Raw genomic sequence first — 17,362 nt, 5'->3', positions numbered from 1 at the left:
CAGTATTCTGCTTTTATTGGGGTATATATCACTTTCTTCTTCCTGTTTTACCAGGTTGCAGTTCTTGGGTATCTAAAAGGGAAGGACTATAAATGAAGGAATCGACTGAGGTGAAGAGGTCATGCTTATATCATTTGCAGCTTCTAAAAGAGAAGGGTTTGTAGGAATGATGGGGAAATGGGATGTGAGAAGGAGGATTAGTTATGAACTTGTGTTCCCATGGCTGTACTAATAATGACAACTAATGTTTCCTCCGTGAGATTAAATACAGATAGAGGCATCTGACCTGACAGTTCTGCAGCTGCTACCTTGCATTGTGTGGCACCTTGGCCTGCAAGAGTGAGGGAAAGGTATCAATGAGTGTGATGCTATCTGCTTGGGTGACGTGCCTGTCATGGTTGAATAGCTAGCAGCGCCTGTAAAGTGTGAGGTGTGGGTACGAGGTTTGCAGCTGCACTGAGAGAGGAGTGAATCCATGCATAGTATAATGTGTTGTTACTGATGGAAGTTTTTGTTGAGCGTATGACTGGGATACGGTGTATTGAGCAGTGTCAGAGACTAGGTGTGAAACTTATGGCATGTGGTATTTGAAGATTCATACGTTATCCTTGATCTTTTGTGTGAGGTCACTGAACCTCTTATGGCACTGCATCCAGATGCTCAGGTACTGACCACCGTGGCTATTTACAGCTATTATCCCCTTTGTGTGTCTGAAAACATCCAAGACCCTGGTGGAGAAAGAAGCTTTCTTCCTCCACCCCACTTCGCTTTCTCAACTGACACCTCCAGTGCAAGCATTAGTAAAATGTGGAGCCAGTTACCTCCCATATCATGTGATTCTTGAGACTTTCTCAGGTCACAATCAGTTATGGATTGATTTTCAGCAGCTGCTCGAGCCCACAATACCTTTCCTTTTCAGAGGTCTACACTGGTTTTACAAAGTGCAAAGTTGTTTTAACTGCTGCCAATCTTTTACAGTGTCTGGCCTCTGCTCAGGTGTGCAGTCACCTGACAGCAGTTAGCAGTGCCTACAGGGTACAGTGATGCCTAAATAGCATGAAGTTGGCATTCTGCCTGTACCAGGAGTAATAGAAGTGGGTCAAACACACATGGTGATCCTACTCCTGTTTCTGGGGCTTATCATTATTCACAGCATCCAGCATTTTTTGCTTTTCTCTTGATATAATCTCTCCTCACAAGTTAACCCATTGAGTCTGATAACATTTTGATCACTCTGCACTTCTTTAAATGCTTGTTTCTTTCTTAACCATTCGTGGAATGTGGGCGTATCTTTTCCAATATGGTCATAAGAAATAGGAACAGGAGGAGGTTGTTAGACACCTTGAACCTGCTCCACCATTCAAAAGAATCATGGCTGGTCCAACGTTCTTCATGTTCACTTTCCTTGTATTCTTTGATTCACCCAACTAATCAAGAATCTATCTGTCTCCGCCTGAAATATACACAAGGATTCTGCCCCCACAGCTCTCTGTGGTAAAGAAGCTCCAAAAACTCATATCCCTCTAAGAAGAAATATCTCTTGATCTCAGTCTTAAATTGGTGCCCTTTATTCTGAGACTATGCCCTCTGGTCTCAGATGCTCCCATGAGGAGAAACAAACTCTCAGCATTTACGCTGTTAAGTCCCTTAATAATCCTGTATGTCTCAATGAGATCACTTCTCATTCTTTTAAGTTCCAGTGAGTACCTGTTTAGCCTTTGCTCATAAGACAATCCCTCCATACCAGAGATCATCCTAGTGAACCTTCTCTGAACTGCCTCCAAAGAACTAATATCTTTCCTTTGATGGGTGTGCCAAGGTTGCTCACGGTACACTATGTGTGGTCTCATCAGCACTTTATAAAGTTTCGATAAGATTTCCCTACTCTTATTCTCCAATACTTTTGAAATAAGGACTAACATTCCATTGACCTTCCTGATTACCTGCTGCACCTCGTGCTAGCCTTCTGTGTTCTCCCAACTCGATTTGTGTTGCAGCTTTCAGCAGTTTTTCTCTACGTAGATAATGCTCAAAGGTGCAGATCCCAGAACTGTACACGGAATGTAGTTCAAGTAAGGCTTTGCATAGTGCGAGCAAAACTTTTTGCCCTTTTTATTCCAGGCCTCTTGATGTAAAGGCTGACGCATTCCTTATGCATTTTTGATAGTTTTCTACCCAACCATACATTTTAATGAAGTGTAGTATCATAGAGCTGCGCAGCAGGGAAACAGACCCTTCAGTCCAACTCATCCATGCTGAACAGAAATCCTAAATTAATCTAGTCCCATTTTCCAGCATTTAGCCCACATCCCTCTAAACCCTTCCTATTCACATACTCATTCAGATGTCTTTTAAATGCTTCCTCTGGCAGCTCATTCCATACACATACCACCCTCTTTGTGGAAAAAGGTGCCCCTCAGGTCCCTTTTAAATCTTTCCCTATCACCTTAAATCTATGCCTTCTAGTTATGGACTCCCCCATCTCAGGGAAATGGCCTTGTCTATTTATCCATGCCCCTCATGATTTTATAAACTTCTATAAGGTCAGCCTCTGATACTGCAGGGAAAATAACTTCAGCCCATTCAGTCTCATTTCTTCTATCAATGTCTCTTTAGAATTCTAGGCTGTCATCCACACTGTGGGCTATGCTACTCGATTGATGTTATCAGTAAAATTAAATTGCATTATTCTCTATTTTTTTACCCAACAAATGAATAAATATAGTAAACAGTTAGGGCCTCTGGATCGACCCTCTCGAGACATCAGAGGTTATACTCAGGTACAAATCATTAACACTATGGCCTATTTTACCAAAAGATAGAGTAGATTGGCAGCATCAGTTCCTACTCACCAAAGGATCAAGAAATGGAGAGGGCAAAAATTTAAAGCAGTTGATCAAAAGAAGCAATGGCAAGATAAAGAAAATCTTGTTCACTCAGTGAGTGGTTAAGGTCTGAAATTCACTGTCTCAGAATTTTGAGCATTGCAAATCAAGTTAGACTGTTATCTGCAAAAGTAAAATGTACAAGGTTACAGGGAGATGACACAAAAGTAGCACTAAGTGAGTTGCTTATTGAAAGACCCAATCCAGCCACAATGGTCTGCAACAATCCAGTGATTCTGAGAGGATAATCTCCTAAACTGGTCAATAATTTACCTGCAATTCCATGAGATTTACTTCTGGCTAAGAATCTCTTGTGGTATCTTGTCCATGGAATCGTATCCATTGACTTCCGCTCCCACATTCAGATACAATGCAGGCTTGGACAGTACTTTCTCTCTCTGTCTCTACAACTTTAGTTACTACCTCAAAGAAAAGCTCAATCAGTTTACTTAGAGCCTTTACATATTAAAGTCAGTTCTCTCCAATCAGTTCAAATTTCTTCGAGTGCTCAGTCATTCTGTTCTTAATTATCAATTCCAATAATTACTCAACAGCAGATATTAAACTAACAGGTCGATGATTTCCTGGTTGCTCTCTTTTACCTGTCTTGAATAATGGATTTAATTTGCAGTTTTCTAATCTAATCCTGAATCAAGAGGGCTTTAGATGATTAAGGACAAAGCAAGCCCAATTTCTTTACCTACTTTCCTTAAACCTCCCCCCCCCCCCCCGCCAGTTTAAACCATTACGCCCTCAGGAGTAGACAGTCTTTTACCATATTATTAAGATTGCTTTCCTGCTTACTTCTAACATTACTGAGTTCCAGTTCTTGATTCATTGCTCACTCACCTGGAATGTCAAGTGTATTATCCTCATACTCCACTGTGAAGACTGATACAATGGAATTTATTTCACAAGTCTGCAGCTACAATGAAACAAATCATGTGGCTGGTAATTTTACAAAAAGAAGAAAAAGATTTATGAAGGATTTAAAAAAAAATAAGGCAATGGAGCTCAAGTGCATCTCAGAGTCAGCTATTGATTATAGTGAATGCTTGTTATTTAAACGTCTCTGGAAACTATTAAGAACAGGCAAATTCTGCATGGTTGGAATTGCTGCTGATAAAACAGTGATATGCCAATATTCTGTGTTTTGATGACACTTGCTCAGTCTACCTTGGTCTTTTGAAAACATATATGAACGTCTCAGATAAATTATATCTCTGATTTATTACATATTGAGTGGGCACAGTATATTTCAAGAGTAGTTACTCAAAGGCCTGGGTTAATGATCTGATGACATGACTTCAAATCCCAATTACTTAAAAATAATTTAGAATAAAAAATTTGCTATCAGTAAAGGTAGTGGTGAAGGCATCAGATTGCAGTAAAAACCCACCTGGTTGAGCAATGTCTTTGAGAGAAGGAAGTCAATCAGGCTTGTGTGTGTCTTCAGACCAACAATAATGCAACTGACTCTTAACTGCCCTCTAAAATAGCATAACAAGTTGCTCAGTTGTCTCAATGGTATTAGAGATGGACAAAGAACACTAGTCAAGCCAGTGGTCCCTTCATTCATGTATTAACGTAAGAACATAAAAAATGGAAATATGTTATGAATTATGTTACCAGCCCTTCCCACCTATTACTTCATTCAGTCAGAACATGACTTACCTGGTTCTAACCTTAATTTTCTTGCCTCTCTGCCATAGCACATAATTCCATTGTCAATCAAATATCAGTTTAATTCAGCCTTCAAGGTATTTAAAGATTCAGCTTCCTCTACTCTCTGAGGAAGAGGATTCCAAACATTCATATTCTCCAGAAAAAAGAAATTATTCCTTCAATGGGAAATTTCTCATTTGTAAGCTGTGTCTTCACTTCTAGATTCCTGCATAAGTGGAAATGTCCTTCTGACAGCCACCTTATCAACTCCCTTCAGAAACGGTCATGTTTCAATAATATCACCTCTCATTCTTTCAAATTCTACACATCCAACCTTCTTAACCTTTCCTCACAACGCAAACCCCCTCATCTCAGGAATCAGCCTAGTGAACCTGTTCAGAACTGCTTCCAATGCGAGTATGTCCCTCTTTGAGTAAGGTGACCAAAACTTTACACAGTACTTTAGGTATGGTCTCATCAATGTCCTGTGGAGTTGTAGGAAGACTTCCTTTATTATTATGCTCCATACATCTTGCAATAACTGACAATATTCCATTTGCCTTAATGCATGTATCTTCCTTTCTGTAACTGCAGTTTTCAATATATTTTCTCATTTATGTACTTGTGATCCATCACAAATCAAAATTTCCCCACAAAGAATTCATCACAAATACCAGCCTCTCAATCATGACCCCCCAAGCTGCCATAACTAGTTTGAGATAGAGATAAACTGAAAACCCTTTGAGATGTTTGAAGGAGAAGGGTAGTGAATACTGTATTCTTTTTGCCAAGTTAGGAATAGAGATACAATAAAATGTATCTATCACCTCGCATGTACTACATGTTGGTAACTTACTGATAGGTACAGGTCCATTTTAATGTATTGCTTCGGTTTAACCATGTCTTTATAAGCTCAATATTTTCAATCTCTTTAATGAAATGCAATTCCTAATAATTGTGACTCACATTTTTGTGTACCACATTGGCTGTCAAAATTAACTACAATGATAAGGTAGCAATTTTACTACAATTTCAGAATTCCACTTTAAAGAATAATTCGACTTGAAAATTAGAGTCCTGATTAACATACGGAAATGAAGATAAGAAATGAACATAATTCTGAAACTCAGTTTGCTACCTGGCAGTTCATATCACATACCTTAATGTCTGATCAAAATGATCTTAAAAAATTAATTGGTCACTGATACATTTTCAAGATATTAAAATATATAACTACCTGGTGCTGCAGGGGTATTATACGGATTTTGCCCCCAGTCCTTCCTGTTAGTCCTTAGCACAGGTCCATTCTTCTCCCGATATGATCCAAAACCCTCAAAGTGCCTTTTTCTACTCCCACTTAATTCATTTTCCCGCTTCTCAGTCATGCTACTTGCAGACTGCAAATCCCCATACAGGTCCATTGAGGCCTCCCGTCTTGTACGGGTCTCAGTGCTTGTGAACCTTCTTACACAGGCATCAATTGACTCACTGACAGGATCATTTTTCTCTGTAGTCCTTGTCCATTGTGGCAAGTCAGAAAAGGCCAATTTCGATGAGGCTTCCATGTCAAAGATATTCTTTGATGACTTTTGCCCTGTTGGCTCAATATACTGCTGCCTCAGTTTCTCCTTGGGTTTTCCTTTGTCAGCACCCAGTGTAATATCTTTGTCACAGCCATCTAGTTTCTGATGCACTAACGTTTTAGCAAAATCAGATTTGCACCCAAAGAGCTCACCTAGGTCTTCTCGGGACCCAATGAGCCGATCATCTCGATGCTTATGTTTGTGCTTGTGTTTGCGCTTATGAATTCGGCTGCTGGGCATTCCAGGGCCACCACCTCTTTGTGATGTTAACGAAGGCTGTACGGTATTTAAATCCATCCCAATCGAAGGCTGCAAATGCATGGCGTGTTTTACCTTGTGTTTGGCAGTGGTTGGCATTTTTAAGTGGGAGCTGGCATGGTACTGGGGTGGAGGCATCGCTGGCCTCATGAAGGGGGCTGATGACCCAAGTGCATGAGACAAGTAAAAAGGAGCTGAATATTGCCCATAATACCCAAGGTTCATCATACCTGCAGCAATAGGCATTGATGTATAAGGCATGCCATAGGGTGCATAGTAACTCCCGCTGGGTAATGGGTACCCAAAACCCTGTAAGAAAGGCACCTTTGTCATAGTCTCTTGGGCTTTAGGAGGTCTACCACGCCTTTTCTTGGACTTAAGATCAGCTGTCCGGCGAAGATAATGTAACGGATCATAATGAATGTATGGCACAGGGTAGTAATGATCAAAATTGACCCGAAAAATACTAGGATAGGGGTTGTCAGCATAAAAAGAGTAGCTTCTGTGAGATATGCGGAATACCTGGAACTTTGCAATTAGTTCCTCCAGATCTGCTATGAACTGCAAGTCATCCCTATTCTGCATCTGCAGGCTTTTCCTCTTCCGTCTATGCTTCTGTTTCTTCATACTTTCATGAAGACGGTAATCATCTAAGAGCAGGTGTTTCTGTCTGTGACTGTGTTTTCCTTTTGCACCAGGATCCACAACTGCGCCTTCTGAGGGATCCAGTGTGCAAAAGTCAAAAGAGTATTTGCGGCGTGATTCTGTACTCTTCTCCGCTTGGTCAGAAGTGCTGTTATTGTCTGTCCCAATTCCACTATCGCTAGGTATTGTTTCCTCGCTGTGAGACTCACTGATAGGTGACAGTGTGATCTCCTTCAAAGAAGCTGCCTCAGATAAATGAGAAGGAGAGTTTGCCAGGAGCCGTGGTGGAGACAATTTCCAAGTGCTTGCATGCAAGCTTTTTGGGGTTTTAATAGGAAGTGCACTGATTGGCTGAAGGTTTGGCATTGCCTTTGACTCAGATAAGTTGGTCTCACTGCTGACAGGGCTAAGGTTTCCTGTAGGTCCCATAACCTGGCAAGGTGATGTTTGGGCAGTGGTTGGTGACACTGCTCCAGTCAGCTGTGAGCCGAAAGGCACAGTTGGATTTTCGGAATGGGCAGAAATTGGCTTCGAATACTTCTCAGCACCTTTGTTTCCATTTTGCTGCAGCTGTACCATGGCTTTTGGTTTTCTTCCTCGTTTTTTGCCAATATAAATAGTCCCTCGCTTGCTAACATTGATCTGTTTCCCTAACTTGCTCTCAAGCACAGATGAGATTGTTGAAACAGTACTAGAGGACTGCACTTTCTTTTTCAGCACTGTGTTATTAGAACAGGACAGAATTTGATTTAAAATATTCTTCCGTTTCATGGTTTTCATTTTATTGATAGTTTTGATTGTTTTCTTATCCAGAACATTTATTTTCCCATCTTTTTTGGGAAATGACGTTTCTTTAGGCTCTAAGGTGACAGAATCCATTGGTATCAGTTTAGCAGGACTTTTTCTTTTCTTTTTCTTACTGCTGTTAGGTGAGTCACAACCGATGGGGCTAACTGGGCTGCTGGCAGCCCCTTCATGTATCGTCTCAACTGTAAGCAAAGGCTGCTTCTTTGGTCTTCCCCGTTTCTTCTTCATAGGAGTAATGACTGTCAAACTATCCGTGTTCGAATACAGTGGACTAGCAGGAGTTATGGGATAGGCAGAAGGAGGCTCTATGACTGTATTTTCTTGCTGTGCAACACTGTTTTCCTTCAGAAGATTTAAGGTTTTACATTTGGCAGAAATGGTGCTGTTTTTTGTCGAATGTTTCGAATGCTTCATTTCTGGGGAGCCCCTTCTGCTCTTGGTAGGATCTACAAAAACAGGTGATGCCAATATTGCTGTCGGTTTCCTAACCCGATTCCCACTGTTTGAAAGGTCGGCTAGTTCACCAGCTCTGCCTACCGCTAGACTGATTTGACCGAGTTCCTTCTGCATACTTCTACTTTGCTGCTTGATTACTTTGCTGCTGACATGACTCTGGCTATTGCTTCCAGTATCTCCAGCATTGGGAAAGCTGTTACTTACAGTATTTTTAACATTTGATTCAGCACACGCTGGTTCTGATTGTGCGTTTTTGTCCATGATTGCTTTTGATAGCCGTCCTTTTCTTGTTCTGGTGCCAGGAGACACTGCAGTCTGTGGTTTTATTGGGATTCTAATCATGACAGAACTTGAATCCTTGTCCTGACTACTCATTGTGTTGGGCCTGCTGGGAGATGCTCTCGATGGTAGTTCTGTGTTTGCACTGAGACCTGCTAAAATCTCCTTCCTGCCTTTTGCAGTTCCATGCAATTCTAACTGTGTTCCCTTTTGACCATTTTTGTCCCACCCAGCAGAATTATTCCCTATCTGGTTTCGAGGGCACTTGGTGTCTCTTTTGCAAGATTTTCCTGTTCCACTGCCACACAGCTGCTGGTCTGTGGGCTCTGAGTACTCTTTGCATTTATCTGTTGATTTTGCTAGGTTAGCTGTCGATTCTGGGTGACCAATGGACTGAGACAATTTAGTAGTCACCAGGCGGTTAGCATTGACAATGGCTAGTCCAGCATTTCCATTTATAAACTGATTCCAGGTACAGCCAGGAATAGGCCTTTTCAATTGTGAACTCGGAAAGTCACAGAATTGATCTGAAATGGAATTTGTATTAGCAGTGCTTGCTATTTCCCTTCTGGCATCAACATCTGTTGCATTATTCTGGAAAGTAGGAGAGACCCCAGACGTTGCAGACCACTCAAGTTGGAGCTGATTAACTCTCTCCTGGTACTTTGGTTTCACACCGTCAGAACTGAAGTCATGTTGTAATCTTGAGGGAATCTCAGTGAATCGCACTTCAGGTTGGCTATGAGACCTTGATGGACCCTGTCAAAAGAAAAAGTAAACCCTTTAGTAAAAGTGACCTTTTCCTATGATGAATTACAGAGAACAATAACATCAGGCCAAGAGAAAACACAATCTATATTAAGAGGCTCAGACATCAACAGAGACGATAAAACTAAAGTTTGAACAACTTCTAAATATCATCAACATTCAAAGTTGATTCAAACCTTGAATTCATCTTTTGATGCTGGTTTTTATGTCCAAACATACCTTTTTTTGTTTTAAAAAATGACAGTATGATGAGATGTAGCACAGCAGGTTGACACAACAACCCAGTGTGTACACAGCGCGAGCTATTGCTGCCAGTTCCTCAAAGAGTAAGTTTACAAGCCCAGTCATCGCATTACAGAGAAGCTGCTAGTACTACCACACTTAGAGGTCAGGAAAAATGAAAAGGCTAGATCATTCTTAGTTACTCTTTCACATTTCCTAATGCATGATCACAAATTGGTTTTACTAACAGCCCGCTGGGAGGATGAGAATGGCAGACATTTGATCAGTCATCATGGCTACATTTGGCTGACTCCAAAGAAAAAAAATACCAAGAAAAAATGGTATTTGATGGCGCCAAAAACATGTCCAAAATAATGTTGCACTTCCTGTTGTCAAAAAAATTCACAAAATTATCCAAAACATTACATGCTGTAGTAATGACATCAAATATTCTTGGTGCAAGATTAGCATTTAGAATATAAAAGTTGACATTGCTGGAGTGCACCAGTTTAACTGCTGGTATGTGTAACTATTAACATACTACCTTTGCAAAATGGAGCAACACAAAGTGTAATTGTACCTTTGCAGAGAACTTATACTGCATCAGTTTATATTGCTGTATGCTACCAGACTGCCCAGTTTGTGTAGCCTTGAACTATTTACATGTGTAATTAATCTCAATCATGTCTTTGACATATACAATAAGACTAGCTTTGGATTCCCCACATCCTAAGATGAAGTATCCAATCAAAATACATCATTTTATAGTATTCAAGTTATTTAAATTTGTTTAGGTGCAGTTTAAATAAAAATGAAAAAGTATGTTATTGTCACTATGCACAGAACCCAAAAGATTGGTGCAATGATACAACGTATAAAAAATGAGGGATAGACTACAGCAACAACTACATGAAAATACGAGACTTCCTTTGAATAAAAAGAAAACACTGGTGGACACCTCATGGGCAAAATGGCTTCCTCTACTGTTGGAAAGTCAGGGGTAACCCCACTTCTGGAAGTGGAAACCAAGAATTGAATTTCTGAACCTCAGGCAAGTAATGAGCTGAAGCGCTGGAATTTATCATTTTTTGGATAAGGTCCGACCCACAAGAGCTCACATCAATTAAATGGCCAGCAGCTCATTCTTTTCAGCAGTGTCCTTGGGGAACACTGGCAACTGCTGCTATCATAGTAGACTAGACAAGCCACTAAGAAGCAAGCCTGGGATCACAGTAAGTTTCTAGGCTCATTACAGCTTGTCAAATGGACCCCGTCAAATGGACCCAACAAATGGGGGAGGGGTGGGCAGTTGGAGCTTGAGACGTTGGTCCTGAGGGCAGCCGGTGAGATCTTTGGAGGAAGGGGAGGTTCCCCATTAGCTGCAGGGTGCCACAATAGGAGACCATAAAGCTACAAGATGTAGGAACAGAATTATGCCATTCGGCCCATTGGGTCTACTCTGCCACTCACCAACAACTGAAGGATAGTCATTACCACGCACACCAGCCTCTGAAAGGACTGTCCCAGAGAACTGCGTACAGAACAAACAGGTTCCGATGCAGACTTCAGCCTCTCAATTAACAGGATGTCCCACCTTTGACAGCCGATAGCCAATCTTATTGGCTGGCAGCTCTAGCATTACCAGCAGTACCAGGGTTCAGTAGTGGGATACTGCTGTTAGGACCACAATGAGGTGAAGGAAGAAGAGGATATGTCTGCAGTTTTCAGGTATGGAGAGATGAGAGAACATGGGAGGAGAAGAAGGGAATGGGGGAATAGGGATTTGTGGGATGGGGTGAGGAATAAAAGGGATTAACATTTTGCAGGGGCAGGATGGAAAGATACCCCTGATATATGCAGAACATCTACCTTCTTGGATTTATTTGCCCTGCTTTCTTCCTTCCTTTTCAAAGAAGCCCTTTCAAAAATGGCATTTGCAGTGTGGCCTGCCTGCTGCTGTCTTCCTTTAATGGACATAAAGAAGAACTGAGGCCCATAAAAAAGGCAGTAAAGGTGTGGGACAGACCCATGAACTGAGACCGTGTGCCTTGCTCAACCCCAAATTAAAGCTAACACACTGGGAGTCGAGCTCCAAACAGACTTTACATGTTTTCCCCATCTCCAGTGAAAACATACTTGGCAGGGGATGTACAATTCAACCCGAAATTACTAAAAGCCACTTTTAAAATAATTTACAAATCTATTTTCTACTTAAATTGAGGAAGTCAGTTCCTTCTTAAATATTTTGCAAATTCTTTCAGGCCATGCATATTTAATTTGGAGCCTCCCTGAAAGCCAACAAATGAGCTTCATTGGCAGATATTCACCCTTTGGAGGGTGCGACCAGTTTTGTCGGTGCACCCTGCTCCTAAACCAATGTTTCCAGAGCAGCACAAATTGTCTTAAAAGTAGAATTGCATTAATTACAATTTGTGCTTAATATGTCATGATCTTTGTAGCACTTATGACAACATCATGTGAATCATACAGGAAACAAAAAAGTGCAGTCAAATGAAAGCTTCAGGCACTCATGCCATAACATTTGCCAAACTCTGTAATTCTGAGCCATTTCACTTCTAGAACTATCCAACAAGTGGAATTCAGTTTGGCAAAATATGATTTTCAACCATTAAACAGAATTCCAAGCATTATTCCCTTGAAACACACAAACCACAAAACATGGAACCCCATTGATACCTGCCACAACGCCAACTGCCTGTTTAACACCACCAACAGTCAGAATTAAAGTAATGATACTTTATCTCTTAATTTATCTTCTTTCCTTAAGTTACTGGCTCCTACAGGTGAACAATTCCACTGACGCTATCTGCACTCAACCACTTTCTTGAGGTCTGCTGTTCCTCCCGTTATGGCAAACTATAAAACTTTTCAACTCCAGATAATGTCTAACTTGGACCCGATCCAATTCATACCAAGTATCCATCCTTTGCTGCAAAGATCACTAGACAGCGACCAGGTTCTCATGCTTGTTGTGTTTCTCTGAGCCCAGGGGTGATAGAGCTAAGTATAGATCAGCTGATACAGCCGAGACAGGGAACAAATGTAAGGACATGCATTGCTCTGAACATCTTCGTACCACATCAGGAAATCATTTTACCCACAAGATCATCAAGGGATCTGTGGTTTGTATTTTACACAGAACAAGCTGTGCGTTGGATAACCAGAGAAAGATGAAAACAGAGTTACTTGGTGCCTATGAACCATATGCAGTTATAGCCAAATTCCAGTATCAAATAAATGGATTATATTTGATTCCAATCAAACTCGAGTTCTTTTTTACTTGTATACTTTGAGAATCAGCCACACTTCCATCTGAGCAGTTTATTTCTCAAGCAAAATCCTTATTAAGAGCCCGCGTGAATTGAGATAAGCTGCTGGTTAGCGTGCCTATAATTGCTTCCTGCTGTGATTCTCAAACATCTGAACCATGGCTCTATTCATTTGCATATATTAATAAATTTAAAACTTAAAACAACATACACTGTTGATTGTTCTTCTAGGTTAATTACAACATGCTCTCCATGTGGAGCCATATTGAATGCAGTCAGATGTTCAGGGCCATCCATCAGCGATTTTGTTTTTTAAAAATTAATAACATTAGTGACTGTGTCCTGATCTGCAGCAAGACACCTACCTCCTGGGAGCTAGACCCCTTTCAACACCCTTCTAAAAAACATGATTTAAAAAATGCTGTATGTGAAAATCACTTCTTAATCAAAAATACCACACACACAATGATTTTCAAATATTTTGCTCATGACTGATTACCACTGGAAACCTATCTTGCTCTTTCCAGATACTGTTGGAGCCTCTGGGCATGTATAGGATTTCTATTGCACTATAGATCCCCATCAGCCTCTTCACTATTCAAAATATTTGACATTTGTTCTGATCTCAAACTTTAGATTTCAAGTTATTTTCTTGAAAAAAATGTTTATTATATTGAAAGTTGCAAGAAAAACATGTTATTTTCAAAACGGTATTAAAATAATCAACATTTGGTTGCTGAAGTTGTAACAGCTACTTACAGGATTGTTGACAGCCTGCAGAATGCTGGATTAAATCTTTTAGCTGACAAATATCAAAGTCTGACTATCATAAAGATAGGTAATTGTCTGTAAAGTTAGCCAAACTGCAGAGTGAAATGCACTTCACTGTCTGATTTTTCACAGCCGTGACTATTTATAGCACGTTTTCTTCCTGAAGGGATCATTTCAAGGCTTCTCAAACCCACAGATATGGTTGCAGATATCACAAGTTAATTTGGAAACACCCCTGCAATGGTGGCATGGCCTGAACTAAGTGCAATGAGGGAGATGGGGGTCTGGGTGGAGAAAGACAGTGGGGCAGAAACCAGGTGATCAGGCTTAAGCCACTCACCTTGTCCTTGTCTTCAGAAAGTAAGCACAGAACAAAAAACAGTGGCTGTTCCTGCAAATCAGTGGAGCTCTTAATCTGGCAAAATAGCAGAGAAACTGAGAAAAGAAGATTTATTACAAATGCAGCCAGTCATCTTCCAGCGGTCTCATTATTTCTGAATACGACAAGCTGCTGCCGCACTCTGGCTTTCCTACTCCTCCCCCACCCACCCCTTAACTCTCACACTTAGCATGCAGTACATGTCAGAAAAGCTGTAATCGGGCCAATAAAAATGCCTGCATGTTCACAGGGGTCACAGTGATGCAGTTGTTTGGTTGTACAGTCTATCTGCTGTAGTTGAGTTTACTGAATTATACCAGCTTTGCTATGGTTCTCCAAAACACACAGCAAAAAAATGATTACAAATGACATCTGAAGCCTTAATGTTAACCTTTTGTCCCGCTACAAGACTCATTTGGACACAACTATCAAGTTAATTAGTAGACAAGGCAGCTGCCTTATTTAAACTGCAGAATAGATCAGCATTTCTCACACCTCAATTTAATGTGGCACAATTAAAGGTTTTGTTTTATACAACAAGATGCTCATACTGTTTTTATTTCAAAAATGCAGCTTTCATACCCAAATAAAACAAAATTAATCAAACTGCTGTAACAAAAGCACGTGAAAGTGTTCTTATTTATGCACAAAGGAAGCTGTTTACAAAGACTAGCAAGAACTTCAATGGGCAGGAAGTGGCTGCAGCTTTCTGTTGTACCCATAAATACTGTTGATTCACCATCACTCCAAACCCAATCTGAATTTGTACATAATTTCAGGCCCCTCATTCCATGGTACAAGATAATAGGGATTGTTTGTTCACGGATGTAGTATCAGAAAAACTGCTTGGCTGCTCACACCTGCACTGGTACCCAGGGCTCTCCAAATTGTCAATGACTAACACCCTTGTGACTGTAAGGTAAAAATGCCATACTCAGATTGGTTTCTTAAGTTGGTTAACATCTAGTACGAATTAATGTCACAATTATGTACTGTTTACAACAGTTTCAAAACCACTAGTGGCCAATTAAAAGCAGAGCTAAACCACTAAACAATATGATTTGATCCACTTTCTCATTAAGAAAACAGAAAACACTAATAAACACATTTGAGCTGAATGTTCATGCTTGAAGTGGGAACCAGGAGATGGGATTAAGCTTGCATCTCATTCCCATCTCCATTTTGACTCGACTGGAGCATGGGATTTTCTGGAGTCAGGATCAAGGTAGCCCAGGTCTCCATTCCCAAACAAATCTCAGTCCAGTGCTTCTCATGTAATACACATACACAGATGCACATAGAGTTCAAATGTCTGATCACTTTAACATCTCCCCCACCAATCCCCACAACCTCCACACCCATTATCCACTTTATGAACAGAACCCAGAACCATGTTACAGGAGTTCGGTCATGGAGTCACAGGGTCATAGAGATGTACAGCATAGAAACAGACCCTTCGGTCCAACCCGTCAATGCCGACCAGATATCCCAACCCAACCTGCCAGCATCTGGCCCATATTCCTCCAAACCCTTCCTATTTATATATCCATCCAGATGCTTCTTAAATGTTGCAATTGTACCAGCCTCCACCACTTCCTCTGGCAGCTCATTCCATACACATACCACCCTCTGTGTGAGTGTTGCTGAATAACTGATAAACCAACATTGCCCTCAAAACCTGCTTCCCTCCTCACTCCACTGCCCCCTGCAAGCCCAAGTAAACTTTATAAAGCAGCTGTGTAAACAAAATCAAGCATATGTAATATCATTAGGCAGTAATTTTGTATCCTAGAGCACATGAAACTCTCCAAGTAAAATACGAGACTCTTCAAGAGGCCCTTTTGTGGTGCAGTGCTTCTACCAATGGACCCGGATTCAATCCCAATTGTTACAGAGGTGTGTAATAACAACTCTGAGCAGGGCGATTAGAAAAATAGATTAAATGAAAAAAATAGACTCTTCAAACTATCTGTGCAAACAAAGCTCATATAGCCAAGAGCCCACAAAACTCTCTAAGAAAGCAACAGACTTCAGAACTGTCATCTCAACAGATATCTTAACTGAATACAGAAAGCAGTCGAACAGAAAAAGCATTGACAAATAATTATCATACTAGGCTAACCTTTCAGTATTAAATTTATAATTTTTAAACTATTTTTTCGATTTGACATTTTTAAACTCATCTAATGACTTTTCAACATTTACAATGTTACTCTTTCACTTGTCACCTTATCAATTGGCTCAAGCAATAATCTGATAAATAAATTGTTTAATGCGTAGCTGCATATTCCAATCACAATTTGGTCATGAGTCACTTTAATGAGCACAGATTTAACTCATGCTTTAACAACACTTCAATATGAACAATATAGAAGGCAAATCATTTCATCTGCCTTTTAAATTGTGCCCATTTCAAATCGATGGTTCACATTTCCATGCTGCTTGTATAAAACTTAATAGCTGCTAAAGTCCAGTCATCTCTATGAAAGTGAAGAAACATAATGGATATTGAATTGTCAACAACAGAATGCTGACCTGTGCCTCCTTAACAGGACAGGCAGATTCCAGGGCCTTCTCTCATTCGCACCCTCAGGAAAATAGCTAAGAATGAGAGGTCTGGGTGAGTTGCTCACCAAGTGTTTTTTTGCGAGCATGCCTGGGTTTGGTCATGATTGGGACAATGAAAATCTGGCCACAAGCATAAGCACAATACAGTTGTCAAACTGTTGCCTCTGACATTTGTGTTTGTGACACGTCTTTGAAAAATGGACATAAGGAAAAAGCTTTTTAAAGTTTAACTTCCCAACTGCAAAAAATGAAAATCAATCTGAATGGAAAACAGGTTGTAATCTTCTGGTCTAGATTTTGAAGTCTTGCTTAATTCCAATAAAATCTTAAGAATAGTGAAACAGAAATGGCAAAGATGTGCAATAACATTTCAGCCACAACAGGCTAAGGTAGGGCTAGATAGCCAATGTTTCAGATGTGAAATAAATGATGATTTGACTACAGGATGTTGACTTAAGATCCCTGCGCAAGGTTAAACAACATTTTTACTTGTTTGATCTAGTTCTAGAGAATGGGAAGTGAGAGGAGTGGACTCAGTATTAAAAAGGCAGGTATTATAGTTAGTACCAAAAACAATAACTTTAGTCTTCCATTTAGTGATTTACAAAAAGTTATAACTCATCATGGACTTGATTCCAAGCAGGAATCAGAGTACACAAAATGCAGTCAAGAAACAGTGATGATATCTAGAACATCCCCAACCATATGTGTAATAATGAGGAAGGTAACAGGAAGACAAAAAAAAAAGGACATGAGTAAAGCGATCCTGGCATTACACAATGCAGG

The 17,362-nt window shown here is 40.3% G+C and overlaps 1 protein-coding gene across 3 annotated transcripts in view; it reads right to left on the bottom strand.

The window, feature by feature from the left end:
• The window catches only part of setbp1 (SET binding protein 1), a 308,361-nt gene that overhangs the window by 77,842 nt on the left and 213,157 nt on the right, over nt 1–17,362 (bottom strand). For all 3 annotated transcript variants that reach the window (XM_060821651.1, XM_060821616.1, XM_060821713.1), the window contains exon 3: nt 5,788–9,337. In XM_060821651.1, coding sequence (XP_060677634.1) covers nt 5,788–9,337 — 3,550 coding nt within the window. The remainder of the gene's footprint in view (nt 1–5,787; nt 9,338–17,362) is intronic.

The sequence above is a fragment of the Hemiscyllium ocellatum genome, chromosome 1 (genome assembly GCF_020745735.1).
Source record: "Hemiscyllium ocellatum isolate sHemOce1 chromosome 1, sHemOce1.pat.X.cur, whole genome shotgun sequence".
NCBI classification, from domain to species: domain Eukaryota; kingdom Metazoa; phylum Chordata; class Chondrichthyes; order Orectolobiformes; family Hemiscylliidae; genus Hemiscyllium; species Hemiscyllium ocellatum.
The sequence above is the reverse complement of the archived record's forward strand: the minus strand, read 5'-3'. Positions and strand labels throughout refer to the sequence as shown.